Genomic DNA, 11,923 nt, shown 5'->3' with positions numbered 1-11,923 from the left:
CTCGGCTGGGAGGTGGTTCTTCTCCATCTGGGATTGGCTGAGGTTGCTTATGCTGCTGTAGTCATCTGGAGGCTCGTCTGGGACTGGGAGAACCAAAATGGCTTCATCTACATGCCTAGTGGTCAATGCTGGCTGCTGAGTCTGCATGGTCTCTCCAGATAGGCTGCCAGATCTCTCTTTACATGGTGGCTCAGGCTCCCAAGAATGTGTAGGAAAGCCGCAAAGCCTCGTAAGGCCTGGGTTCTGGCACTCACACTATGTCACTGACACAATGCCGCAAGCTACTGGTCAAAGTCAAGCATAGGCCAGCCCAGTCAAATGTGGGAGAGCACTTAACTGCCACTTACCAATGAGACCAGTTGTGGAGATTCCATGGCCATTTTTAACCTCTTGCAGAAGAATTAAACACAATTCCATCTGCAAAATGCCTTATAGTATATCTGGAACAAAGCAAATTATTTTCAAAATGTTTATTGTTTTTGTTATTATCATTACATATGAGCTTTTTCCTCCTGAATAAAAAACACTTTTTGAGTATAAGGAGGTGGGTGAGTTTTTCTTTAGATGAACTGAAAGTTGATCAGAAGATGTAAGACAAGAAAATAAAACCATCCAGCTGGGCGTGGTGGCCCACGCCTGTAATCCCAGCACTTTGGGAGGCCGAGGCGGGTGGATCACCTGAGGTCAGGAGTTCAAGACCAGCCTGACCAACATGGTGAAACCCTGTCTCTACTAAAATTACAAAATCAGCCAGGCGTGGTGGCACATGCCTGTAATCCCAACTACTTGGGAGGCTAAGGCAGGAGAATTGCTTGAACTGGGAAGGCGGAGGTTGCAGTGAGCCAAGATCGTGCCATTGCACTCCAGCATGGGCAACAAGAGTGAAACTCCATCTCAAAAAAATAAATACATAAAATAAAAAATAAAATCCATATAGGATTTGTTACACTAGTATTAAAACTAAATACACACGTTGTAGAAGAATTTGGGTATTTCAGCGAAATGTTCTGTTGAAATGTGACAAATCTGGCAAATGTAAACTAGGAAAAAGCAAATGAAAAATTTAAATTGTATTGATATGCTTTGAATTTGTGTCTCCACCCAAATCTCACATCAAATTTTTATCCCCAGTGTTGGAGGTGGGGCCTGGTGGGAGGTGACTGGATCATGGGGGAGAAATTCCCCTTTGCTGTTCTCATGATTATGAGTTCTCATGAGACCTGGTTGTTTAAAAGTGTGTAGCAGTTCCCTCTTCGCTCTTTCTTTCTCCTGTCCTGGCCATGTAAGACATGCCCTGCTGCTTCTTTGCCTTCCCCCAATAATTGTAAGTTTCCTGAGCCTCCCCAGCCATGCTTCCTGGACAGCCTGCAGAACCATGAGTCAATTAAGCCTATTTTCTTATAAATTACCCAGTTTCAGATAGTTCTTTAGAGCAATTCAAGAATGGACTAATACACATATAAAATTTTCAAAACGTCCCACTCACAAATTTCTTAAGATTTAAGAAGTCTCACCTCCCCCTTTGTAGTCTATCTGATTTTTAATCTTTGATTTTTGTCTTTTCTTATATTGCTTTTTCAGGAATTAGAGAATAAAATCCCAGCACGATGTTCCTCACTGGAGACACCAGTTCAGCTGAGGACGACAGAGGAGCCGCCCTTCCTCAATGTTCAGTATGTACTTAACGTTGTACGATGGGGAGTACACGGGGAGCTTTACATTCAAGTATCATAAATATTCAAACTGTTGAATACACAGTGACACACTTGGGAGCCATGGGAAACACCAAAATGTCACTTTAATGACTTAACATTCTTAGTCACAGAGAAATGTAGTTCTTCCTAGGGCAGGTGGGCAGAAGTGCTGAGCTGTTTTCATGATAGTTTGGTTACATAATTCGTTCTAAAGAGCCATTCACCAATGTTAGCTTACTTTCTTTTTTTTTTTCTTTAGGAAAAGATGTGTTAACCAAAGAACAATCCAGCCTGATTTCCAGGCTGAAGATTTCATGATATCAGTCCAAACATCACACTATTTAACTCCCAAAAAAAACACTGGAAAAAAAGACTATCAGTGCTAACACATTTACATATAAAATCTCCATGTATGTACCAATTTCTAAAACAGTTATAAGACAGATACACAATTTGGGGTAAACTAACAAAACAGACTATTATAAAATATTAAAGGCAATCCTCCTGGTCGCCTCTTACTTGAAGTTGGCATAACTGAGAATGCATCAGTATATTCCTGCACCACCTTGTAGCCGAGCTCATACTGATTCCAGGGTCTGGACCACATATGTAGCCTCAGTAGTCGCAGACTCTTGACCTTCTAGAAGACCTCCAATATCCCTTCTGCTTTCCCACGTGTTAGCTCACTTTCTATTTGTTGCCCTTGCAATAAAAGTGACTAGGATTGAAAGAAAACTCTGCATTGGGCTAAACGACCTAAATTTTGGCCCTAACCTGAGACTATGGCCTCTTTGGCCTTCCATTGTAATGGAAACCTCTTAGAAATGATAGGATTTGTAGGAAATACAGGATTTTAGATGGGGACAGGTCCTCTCAGGGATCCCTTACTGTTTTTTTCTGCCAACATCTATTCCCAGATACTCCATGAACATAACCATTTGCTCTGGTCAAATATCCCAGTGATCAATGACTATTACAGCCTCCTCAGGGCTGGATTCCTGAACATTCTGGGGGTTCTTTGGAAACCAAGATGAAGCTTTGATATCTAAGTCATCTGGCTCCCTTTCTTCCTTCAAAGAAGTATAGCATTGTTCAAAACAAGCAAAGGCCAGTCTCCCACAGCTGTTTCTCTCCATGGTCACTCATAGAATTTCAGAGTTGGAAAGATCTTCCAGACTTTTGAGTTCAATTCTAACTGCCTAATTTTATAACAAGCGTTTATAAGATGTGTCTAAATAATACATCTTTAGGGGAGTGAATCGGAGATTTGACCTCTCTGTCCTCTATTCCACATTGCCACAATTGACTCAGTTTACTTAGGCAAAGATATCTTCCAAAGATAAAAATGCTTTTGTCTTTATGGTTATTTGTTGTCCTATGGTTATTTGTTATTTTTTCTAGGGTTTGTGGGTCTTCCAGAATATTCCAGAATATTACAATAAGTAATATTGTAATACTACAATTACAATATTACTTACATGGTAAGTCTCGTGACTTACCACTTTTTTTTCTGTCCACAGCTGCCAGAATTATATGCATGTATTGAGAATTTTAATAAGGAGAGCAAGAAATCAAATCTTCTAAAAATGCATGGTATTTCACTTAATGAAGCACAGGAAGTACTTGCTAAAAACCTGAATGTCACGTCATTCACCAGGGGCACTGATGTGAGAAGAGATCTCCAACCTGTTATCAGGTGCACAGTGGTTAAAAATGAGAAGAAGCAAGCATCCATGACTGAGCTCCTCCACTGCAGCTTACTGGCGGGCTCTCTCTCTCCAGTGCAGAGGCTCTCCAGGTCCCGGCAGAGGCTGTCACAGTATGGGATCTCCCCTCCCAAGCGCACTTTTCCTTATGAAATTCTCACTGAGCACTCAAATGCCTTGGCGCAAGTTACCGTACAGAAGAAGGTTCCAAGCGCCAAAATCTTATGCAGCCTAGGCATTTCCAGTACCACCCCGGAAAAGTTCGTTTTTGAAGATAAACTTCGTAGATACTTCTTAGTTGACCCAGGTAATTTAAACAGATGAGGTCATGTGGGAGAAAAGGAATGGAAATCTCATTGCAAATTTACTAGAGCAGAAATAGTCCAATACTGACCTACAGCAATTTTGCCATTCTGAGGTTCATGGCTGCTATCCATATGTTTACTTCATAGTGTCAATAAAATGCAGAACACGCCTGGAAAACATGGAAAGACTCCATGTCCAAAAAATAAATAAATAAATAAAAATTAGCTGAGCTTGGTGGCATGTGCCTGTAATCTCAGCTACCCCAGAGGTTTAGGCGAGAGGGTCACTTGAGCACATGAGTTGGAGGTGGCAGTGAACTACGATCACACCACTGCATTTCAGCCTCAGCGACAGAGGAAGACCCTGTCTCTAAAAAATGAATAGGTGAAAATAAAAATAAATTAAAATTCAAAACAGAGAATCCAGAATTCTAGGATCAAGTCTCAGATTCATTCTTTAAAAGATGTATTGTTGGGCCAGGCATGGTGACTCACGCCTGTAATCCCAGCACTTTGGGAGGCCGAGGCAGGCGGATCACCTGAACTCAGGAGTTCGGGACCAGCCTGGCCAACATGGTGAAACCCGGTCTCTACTAAAAATACAAAAAATTAGCTGGGCATGGTGGCGGGTGCCTATAATCCCAGCTACTCGGGAGGCTGAAGCAGGAGAATTGCTTGAAACCAGGAGGTAGAGATTGTGGTGAGCCAAGATCACGCCATCGCACTCCAGCTTGGGCAACAAGGACAAAACTCCGTCTCAAAAAAAAAAAAACTGTGAAACTTATGATGCTGAATTTTAATGAGAAGGGAGTGTCTTACACTTTAAGTCTCCATCTCATATAATTTGAGAGAGGTAATATTTTATCATTTTGTTAATAGATTACATCAGTTTGTGATAACCTCTGAGGTAGTTTCTTGATTCAAGATAAGACCATTTTCACAGCAAATATTTTGACACCCCATTTTTATATTAAAAGTAGTGGGATGGGGCAATATGGCAAAACCCCCACTCAACAAAAATATTTTAAAAATTAGCCTGGCGTGGTAGCATGCACTGGTAGTCCCAGCTAGTCGAGAGGCTGAGGTGGGAGGATACCTTGAACCCAGGGGAGAGAGGTTGCAGTGAACCAAGATTGTGCCACTGCACTCCAGCCCGGGGAACAGAGCAAAACTCTGTCTCAAAGATGAAAAAAAAAAAAAAAAAAAGTAATGTGAGAGGCAGAAGGAGCAGATTTAAAGGAGCAGATTGATTACTGTGAGTATATTTGGTCCAAAGAGTTAGAAGAGTTTTTGCTGTAACTCCCTACATTGACATCTTAACAGAGCCAAATGCAGGTTTCAAAATCCTCTCATAGAGTCCTACTTTGTGGGCTTTGGAGCCTAGGTAGCGGTGCAATTAAAGCAATCATAGGACTGGCCTAGATAATTTACAAAGGAGACAAGTAAAGTCTGGGACCAGAGAGGAAAAATCATGAAAAGTTTTGAGATTCAATAAGATGAACTAGTCAAAAACCTATTGAAGAAGGGTTTTGGATGTTTGATAGGGTCTTGAACATTTATGACTTTGCCATCCATAGGGGCCAAGTTTTTCTTTCTTCCTAATGTATGAATTACCTACTGCTTACCTAACTTCTGGAGGTCTCTGATGTGGTCTCACAAACTCTGTGTTGGAGTCTTTTCTCTGCCTCCGTATCTTCATTTCCTGAGATCCCAGAGGTAAATTTCTGGTACATGTCATGTCTGTTCAAGAAATATGCTGGCTGGGCGTGGTGGCTCATGCCTGTAATCCCAGCACTTTGGGAGGCCAAGGTGGGTGGATCACCGGAGGTCAGGAGTTCAAGACCAGCCTGGACAACATGGTGAAACCTTGTCTGGACAACATCGTGAAACCCCATCTCTACTAAAAATACAAAAAATTAGCTGGGTGTGGTAGCGGGCATCTGTAATCCCAGCTACTTGGGAGGTTGAGGCAGGAGAATCGCTTGAACCCAGGAGGCAGAGGTTGCAGTGAGCCAAGATCGCGCCGCTGCACTCCAGCCTGGGTGACAGAGTGAGCCTCGTCTCAAAAAAATAAAGAAAAAGAAAGAAAGATGCATGGAGTCAGGCAGGCATCTATGTGAAGGGTATCCAGTAATTCCTCAGAGGTAACTGGTATTGCAACAATTCATCTTCTACTCTCCTACTCAGTCCAGAAGAACTTTAGGATCTTGGTATTCCAAAGTATACTAAAGGACATATTCCTACTAGCACCAAGCACCAGGCGAGGAAAAGAGAGTGGGTGTTGCCGTTTTATACTTCTGTCATATGAGCTCCTCTTGTTCAGGCTAAATCCTGTGGAATCATGTAGGTGAGGAACCAAAAATAACAGAAAACCAAATAGTGGTTATTTTTCTAGGGGTACGCAGACAAGGGCCGGAGCAATGCTTTTTTTTTTTTTTTTTGACATGGAGTCTTGCTTTGTTGCCCAGGCTGGAGTGCAGTGGCTTGATCTCAGCTCACTGCAAGCTCCGCCTCCCAGGTTCAAGCAGTTCTCCTGCCTCAGCCTCTTTCATGTAGCTGGGACTACAGGGGCCCACTCCCATGCCTGGCTTTTTTTTTTTTTTTTTTGTATTTTTAGTGGAGATGGGGTTTTACCGTGTTAGCCAGTATGGTCTCAATCTCCTGACCTCATGATCCACCCGCCTCGGCCTCCCAGTGCTTTTTATCTCTCTATTTATTTAATGAACACATTGTAATTATACATATATACGGAGTACAATATATGTTTCAATAGATACATATGTTGTATAGTGATTGAATCTGTGTATTTATCCTGACCTCATGCACTTACTATTTCTTTGTGGTGACGACTTTTAAAAGACTTCCTTCCAGCTATTTTGTAAGATACCATATCTTATTGTTAACCATCCTCACCTTATTATGCAATAGAACACCAGAATTTATTCTTCTAACTGTAACTTTGTTTTCAATTACTTATTTATTTTAATTTTATTATTATTATTTTTTGAGACACTGTCTCCCAGGTTGGAGTGCAGTGGCACAATCTCAGCTTACTGCAACCTCGACCTTCTGGGCTCAAGTGATCCTCCTATCTCAGCCTCTCAAGTAGCTGGGACCTCAGGTGCATGCCACTACACCCGGCTAATTTTTGTATTTTTTATAGAGATGGGGTTTCATCGTGTTGCCCAGGCTGATCTTGAACTTCTGAGCTCAAGCGATCTGCCTGCCTTGGCCTCCCAAAGTACTGGGATTACAGGCGTGAGCCACTGCTCCTGGCCCATTTTACTTTTTTTTGAGATGGTATATTGCTATGTTGCCCAGGTTGGCCTCAAACTCCTGGTCTCAAGGACTCTTCCTCCTTCAGCCTCTCCAGTAGCTAGGACTACAGGTACGTGCCACTATGCAGGGCTTCTTTGTGTGTGTGTGTGTGTGTGTGTGAGACCGAGTCTTTCTCGGTCGCCCAGGCTGGAGTGCAGTGGTGTGATCTCGGCTCACTGCAAGCTCCACCTCTTGGGTTCACACCATTCTCCTGCTTCAGCCTCCCAAGTAGCTGGGACTATAGGTGCCTGCCACCACACCCAGCTAATTTTTTGTTTGTTTGTTTGTTTTGTATTTTTAGTAGAGACGGGGTTTCACCATGTCAGCCAGGATGGTCTCGATCTCCCAACCTTGTGATCCACCCGCCTTGGCCTCCCAAAGTGCTGGGATTACAGGCGTGAGCCAACCCACCTGGCCACAGGGCTTCTAATTATAACTCTGAACCCATTGACTTCTCTCTCCCCATCCTCCCCTCCCACTCCCTACTCTGTCTCTGGTGACCATGATTCCACTGTCTGTGGAGTGATGCTTTCAAATGTCTCCAAGGACCCGGGCTCTGCCATTGTTTTGCGTGTAGCCTTTGTTTTCACATCCAAAAGACATCTCCTTCACCCTCAGATGCTGTGGCTACATTCCAGGCAGGAAAAGGTGGGAGAGGATGAAGAGCCACATTGATACTTTTGTCCTCTTTTAATAGGGAAGCAACGATTTTCCAGAACACCTCTCCTTAGGTGACTTCTTTCTACATCTTCTTGGCAAGAATTGTGTCCAATTATCACCCCTTCCTGCAGGGAAGGCTGGTGAATAAGAGTTCTTAGCTCCCTCCTCTATAGCAGAGGGAGGCAGAAGAGGATTGCAATGTGTATGGAGTAAGCCAGCCTACAGTGTCTGTCAGGGATCATGACATGAAGCTCTTTTTTTCTTTTTTGACAGAGTCTTGCTCTATCACCCTGGCTGGAGTGCAGTGGCACGATCTTGGCTCACTGCAACCTCTGCCTCCCAGGTCCAAGCGATTCTCCTCCCTCAGCCTCCTGAGTAGCTGCGATGACAGGCACCCACCACCATGCCTGGCTAATTTTTTGTATTTTTAGTAGGACAAGGTTTCACCATGTTGGCCAGGCTGGTCACTTTGGGAGGCTGAGGCAGGTGGATCACCTGAGGTCAGGAGTTCGGGACATGAGGCTCTTTAGTCACCAACATTATCTGCTCTAGGACTTTCTCTTGTCAAAGATCCCCTTCCTTCTTTTTGCCACCACTTCTTGCTATGCCAGGTCTACAATGATCTTGTCAAACTCCCTGAAACTTGGCAACTGGCCTCATGATCGGACTGCTGAGCACCATGGCCAGTCACAGTATCTGTTCTACGTGGGGAGGTATGAGCCCATTGAAGAGTCTCTGGCACCTGTCTTCTACTTCAGACATGTACAGTCTGTATAAAGACTTCTCACCAGGCAGGCCCAGCCCCTCCCAGTACAGGGATGGAGGACTGATTGGGGTGGGGTGGTGCCTGCTCAGTCTTTGGACTACAGGTGACCTGTTCAAATGTCACCACATGGGGGACAGCAAAGTCGCCCACCAGAAATAGACCAGCCATCCTGCTTGTCTGCTGTGACCATAATTCTCCTTATACTTGTTTCTGTGGCCCGTTGGCGCCTGGTTTTACACTCCAGCCCCTGCCTTCAGCCTTGCTTTTGTTGTTGTTTTCAGCATCACAATGTATTTAGCCATGAAAGGGGTGGAAGGGAAGGGAAAGGGGAATGGCTGCTGGGGAGGGGAACATGGGTTGTGTCTTTGCTTGATTCCTTCTCGTTGGCTCATTGGCTCTTTGAAGGAATTGTAACTGCTAATGACACCTCAAGCTTGTGGGTCCTGAATGAGTGTGGAGAACAGCCAAATTCTAGCTCAGCCACTGCCCTTTTATACTTAGGGCTTACATTAGCATCTTGGAAGAAATGACACTAACAATCTGTGCACTTCTGACCCATCTTCCTCCCTGTTTTAGGATCCTTTTCTCCTCCCTGCTGCTCTCGGTGCTCTGCAGAGCTCTCCATTTGCACATTCTGTTAGGATCCAAGCACAGAATGAGACACTCCCTCCACCTGCCGGGGCCCTGCAGGGTCCACTCAAGCCCAGTTAGCCAGACCCACTCAATTGCTGTTTAGGAGTGGGCTTTACATGAAATCGACATCACAGGGTCTCCCTTAAATTTATGAAGCTTTAGGGTGGGTACAGTGGCTCACTCCTGTAACCCCAGTATTTTGGGAGGCTGAGGCAGGTGGATCCCCTGAGGTCAGGAGTTTGAGACTAGCCTGGCCAACATGGTGAAACCCCATCTCCACTAAAAATACAAAAAAAGTAGCCGGGCGTGGTGGCAGGCGCCTGTCATCCCAGCTACTCAGGAGGCTGAGGCAGGAGAATCGCTTGAACCCAGGAGGCGGAGGTTGCTGTGAGCCGAGATCACCCCACTGCACTCCAGCCCAGGCAACAAGAGCAAAACTCTGTCTCAAAAATAAATCAATAAATACAAATTAAAAAGAAAGCTTTAGAAATGGCTTTCTGCCAGAAAGAGGAGACTCGAGTTCATCAAAGGCTTACCCTGTCCATGAAGCATCTCTGAGTCATGAAAGGTTGAGTGACAACACCATGTGATTCTCTGAAAATACGATTCTTTTCAGGAAAACAGTTCATGGATCTAAGGGATCTGGAATGGAGATATTTTAAGGGGCTTGCGAAGTGGAGGCACACTACTGCGGTTTCCTTCACAGATGTAAAATACAACACTGAGAAGAGATTTGTAGAGAGCCAGGACATGCCTGATGTTATTTTTCCCCCTATAGTTCGCAAGTCTTTGGTCATTTATCCTCGAATTGATTATCAAAATGAAGGAAGTTATTCTCTTAAATTGAATATGTAGTGTATGAAAAGATTTTGGACATAGATTTTTGCTTTCGAGAGCATTGAATTTATACACAAAAAGCAAAGAAGCCAAGGACCCAATGGAACATCTGAACTGAGTGTGTACAACACACAGGAAGGTGTACTGTAAAATTAAGCCATTAATACAGAGCAAAATGTCCGATTTAATCTGCTAATGTGAGAAATGGTTTGGACAGTGCAACCCATTTGGACCAGCGCTAAAGCAAATATAAGTCATGTGAAAAGAAAAGATGTAACTGAAGAACACACAAGCAAGAATAGCTTTTTAAGGAATTTTAAGCACACAAGGAAGTTCGTCATCATAAAAGTATTTGGTAAGTTCGACAAATAAATTAACACCTGAGCATATAGAGATCAACATGAAAACTTAAATATAATCTATTAACTGTCCAATGACAAAGAAGGAAACAGCATCCATGAAACAAGAACAGAAATATTTGAAAAAGAACAAATTGGAAATCTTGGAAGTGAAAGATACAGTCATTGAAAATTATAATAATAACCCTTGATAAATTATCCCAGTGGTACCCTGGATATATCTGAAGAGAGAGGGCTAACAAATTGGAAGACAGCATTGAAAAGCTTATAGATCATAGCACAGTAAGGCAGAAAAAGAAGAGTATTGGAGGGTAGAATGAGAAGTTCAGAAATGTATACAATGGAATTCACAGAAAAAAAATAGAAGAATGGAAAGTAAGTGATATGGGAAAATAAAATGACAGAAAAGTCTCAGGAAACACAGGAGACCTTGAACTGAAAAATCACAGACTGATTAGCAAGATATTGAAAATAAATCTATGCCCAGAAATAGTGTAGCAAAACTATGGACCACTAAGCAATAAAGGAAAATGTAATCTGCAAAAGAGAGATGGATTACATACAAAGAAACGACAAATTGACAATAGAACGCTCATTAACAATAGAGGTCAGAAGACAATAGTGCCATATACTTAACGATGCTGAAGGAAAACAGCTGTCTGTAATTCTACAAGCAGCCAAACTCTCTCTGAGGAGTAGGGGTAAAATAAATATGTTAAAAAATACATGAGCCTAAACATTTTTTTTTTAAGACGGAGTCTCGCTCTGTCGCCCGGGCTGGAGTGCAGTGGCCAGATCTCAGCTCACTGCAAGCTCTGCCTCCTGAGTTTACGGCATTCTCCTGCCTCAGCCTCCCGAGTAGCTGGGACTACAGGCGCCGGCCACTTTGCCCGGCTAGCCTAAAAATGTTTACTACCCATAATCCCTTTCTTAAAAAACTACTAATAAAGTACGTATTTTAGTAAGAACCTGGAGGGAATGCAAGAAATAATGGCACGCAAATTGTTAACAATATATGTATGAATGACTGTGTAGATATTAAAATATATTTCCAGATTCTATTTCCTAATATGTTATTTTTAAAAGTTGTCTCCATATAAGTGAAATTATTCTGTAGTCTCCACTTTTTGCACTGTTTTTTAAAACCAGATTTTGGTATTAAAATGTATGCTGGTGGCCGGGTGCCGTGGCTCACACCTGTAATCCCAGCACTTCGAGAGGCTGAGGCAGGTGGATCACTTGAGGTTAGGAGTTCGAGATTAGCCTGACCAACATAGTGAAACCCCATCTTTACTAAAAATACAAAACTTAGCTGGGTGTGGTGGTGGGTGCCTGTAATCCCAGCTACTTGGAAAGCTGAGGCAGGAGAATCGCTTGAACCCTGGAGGTGGTTGCAGTGAGCCCAGATTATACCATCGCACTCCAGCCTTGGCAATAGAGTGAGACTCCATCTTCCAAAAAAAAAAAAAAAAAATGCTGGCTTCAGCACAGTGACTATCTTCAGCAGAAGATACTATCTAAAATGAGCATGGGGTGGGTATCTGGGGTGCACACAGTGTTCTGGATCTTAATCTTTTTGCACAGATGTGTTCAGTATGCAAAAGTTATTCAAGCTACACACAGCTATTAATTTTTCTCCATGCAT

At 43.1% G+C, this 11,923-nt stretch overlaps 1 protein-coding gene across 2 annotated transcripts; it reads left to right on the top strand.

Annotated features, from left to right (window-relative positions):
• The first annotated feature begins 1,600 nt into the window (after positions 1 to 1,600).
• C14H9orf153 (chromosome 14 C9orf153 homolog) lies at positions 1,601 to 11,010 on the top strand. Of its 2 annotated transcripts, none has more exons than XM_023229552.2 (3): positions 1,601 to 1,673; positions 3,215 to 3,707; positions 9,699 to 11,010. In XM_023229552.2, exons 1-3 carry the CDS (start codon positions 1,608 to 1,610, stop codon positions 9,935 to 9,937), a joined length of 798 nt encoding a protein of 265 aa, XP_023085320.2. In that variant the 5' UTR covers positions 1,601 to 1,607; the 3' UTR covers positions 9,938 to 11,010. The 2 variants fall into 2 exon arrangements, with proteins under 2 accessions (XP_023085320.2, XP_023085321.2); XM_023229553.2 differs by lacking the exon at positions 9,699 to 11,010 and adding an exon at positions 9,026 to 9,181 and having other exon boundaries at positions 1,608 to 1,673.
• The last annotated feature ends 913 nt before the right edge of the window (positions 11,011 to 11,923 follow it).

This window comes from Piliocolobus tephrosceles, chromosome 14, assembly GCF_002776525.5.
Source record: "Piliocolobus tephrosceles isolate RC106 chromosome 14, ASM277652v3, whole genome shotgun sequence".
Lineage (NCBI taxonomy): Eukaryota > Metazoa > Chordata > Mammalia > Primates > Cercopithecidae > Piliocolobus > Piliocolobus tephrosceles.
This window is presented reverse-complemented; position numbering and strand designations above follow the sequence as displayed.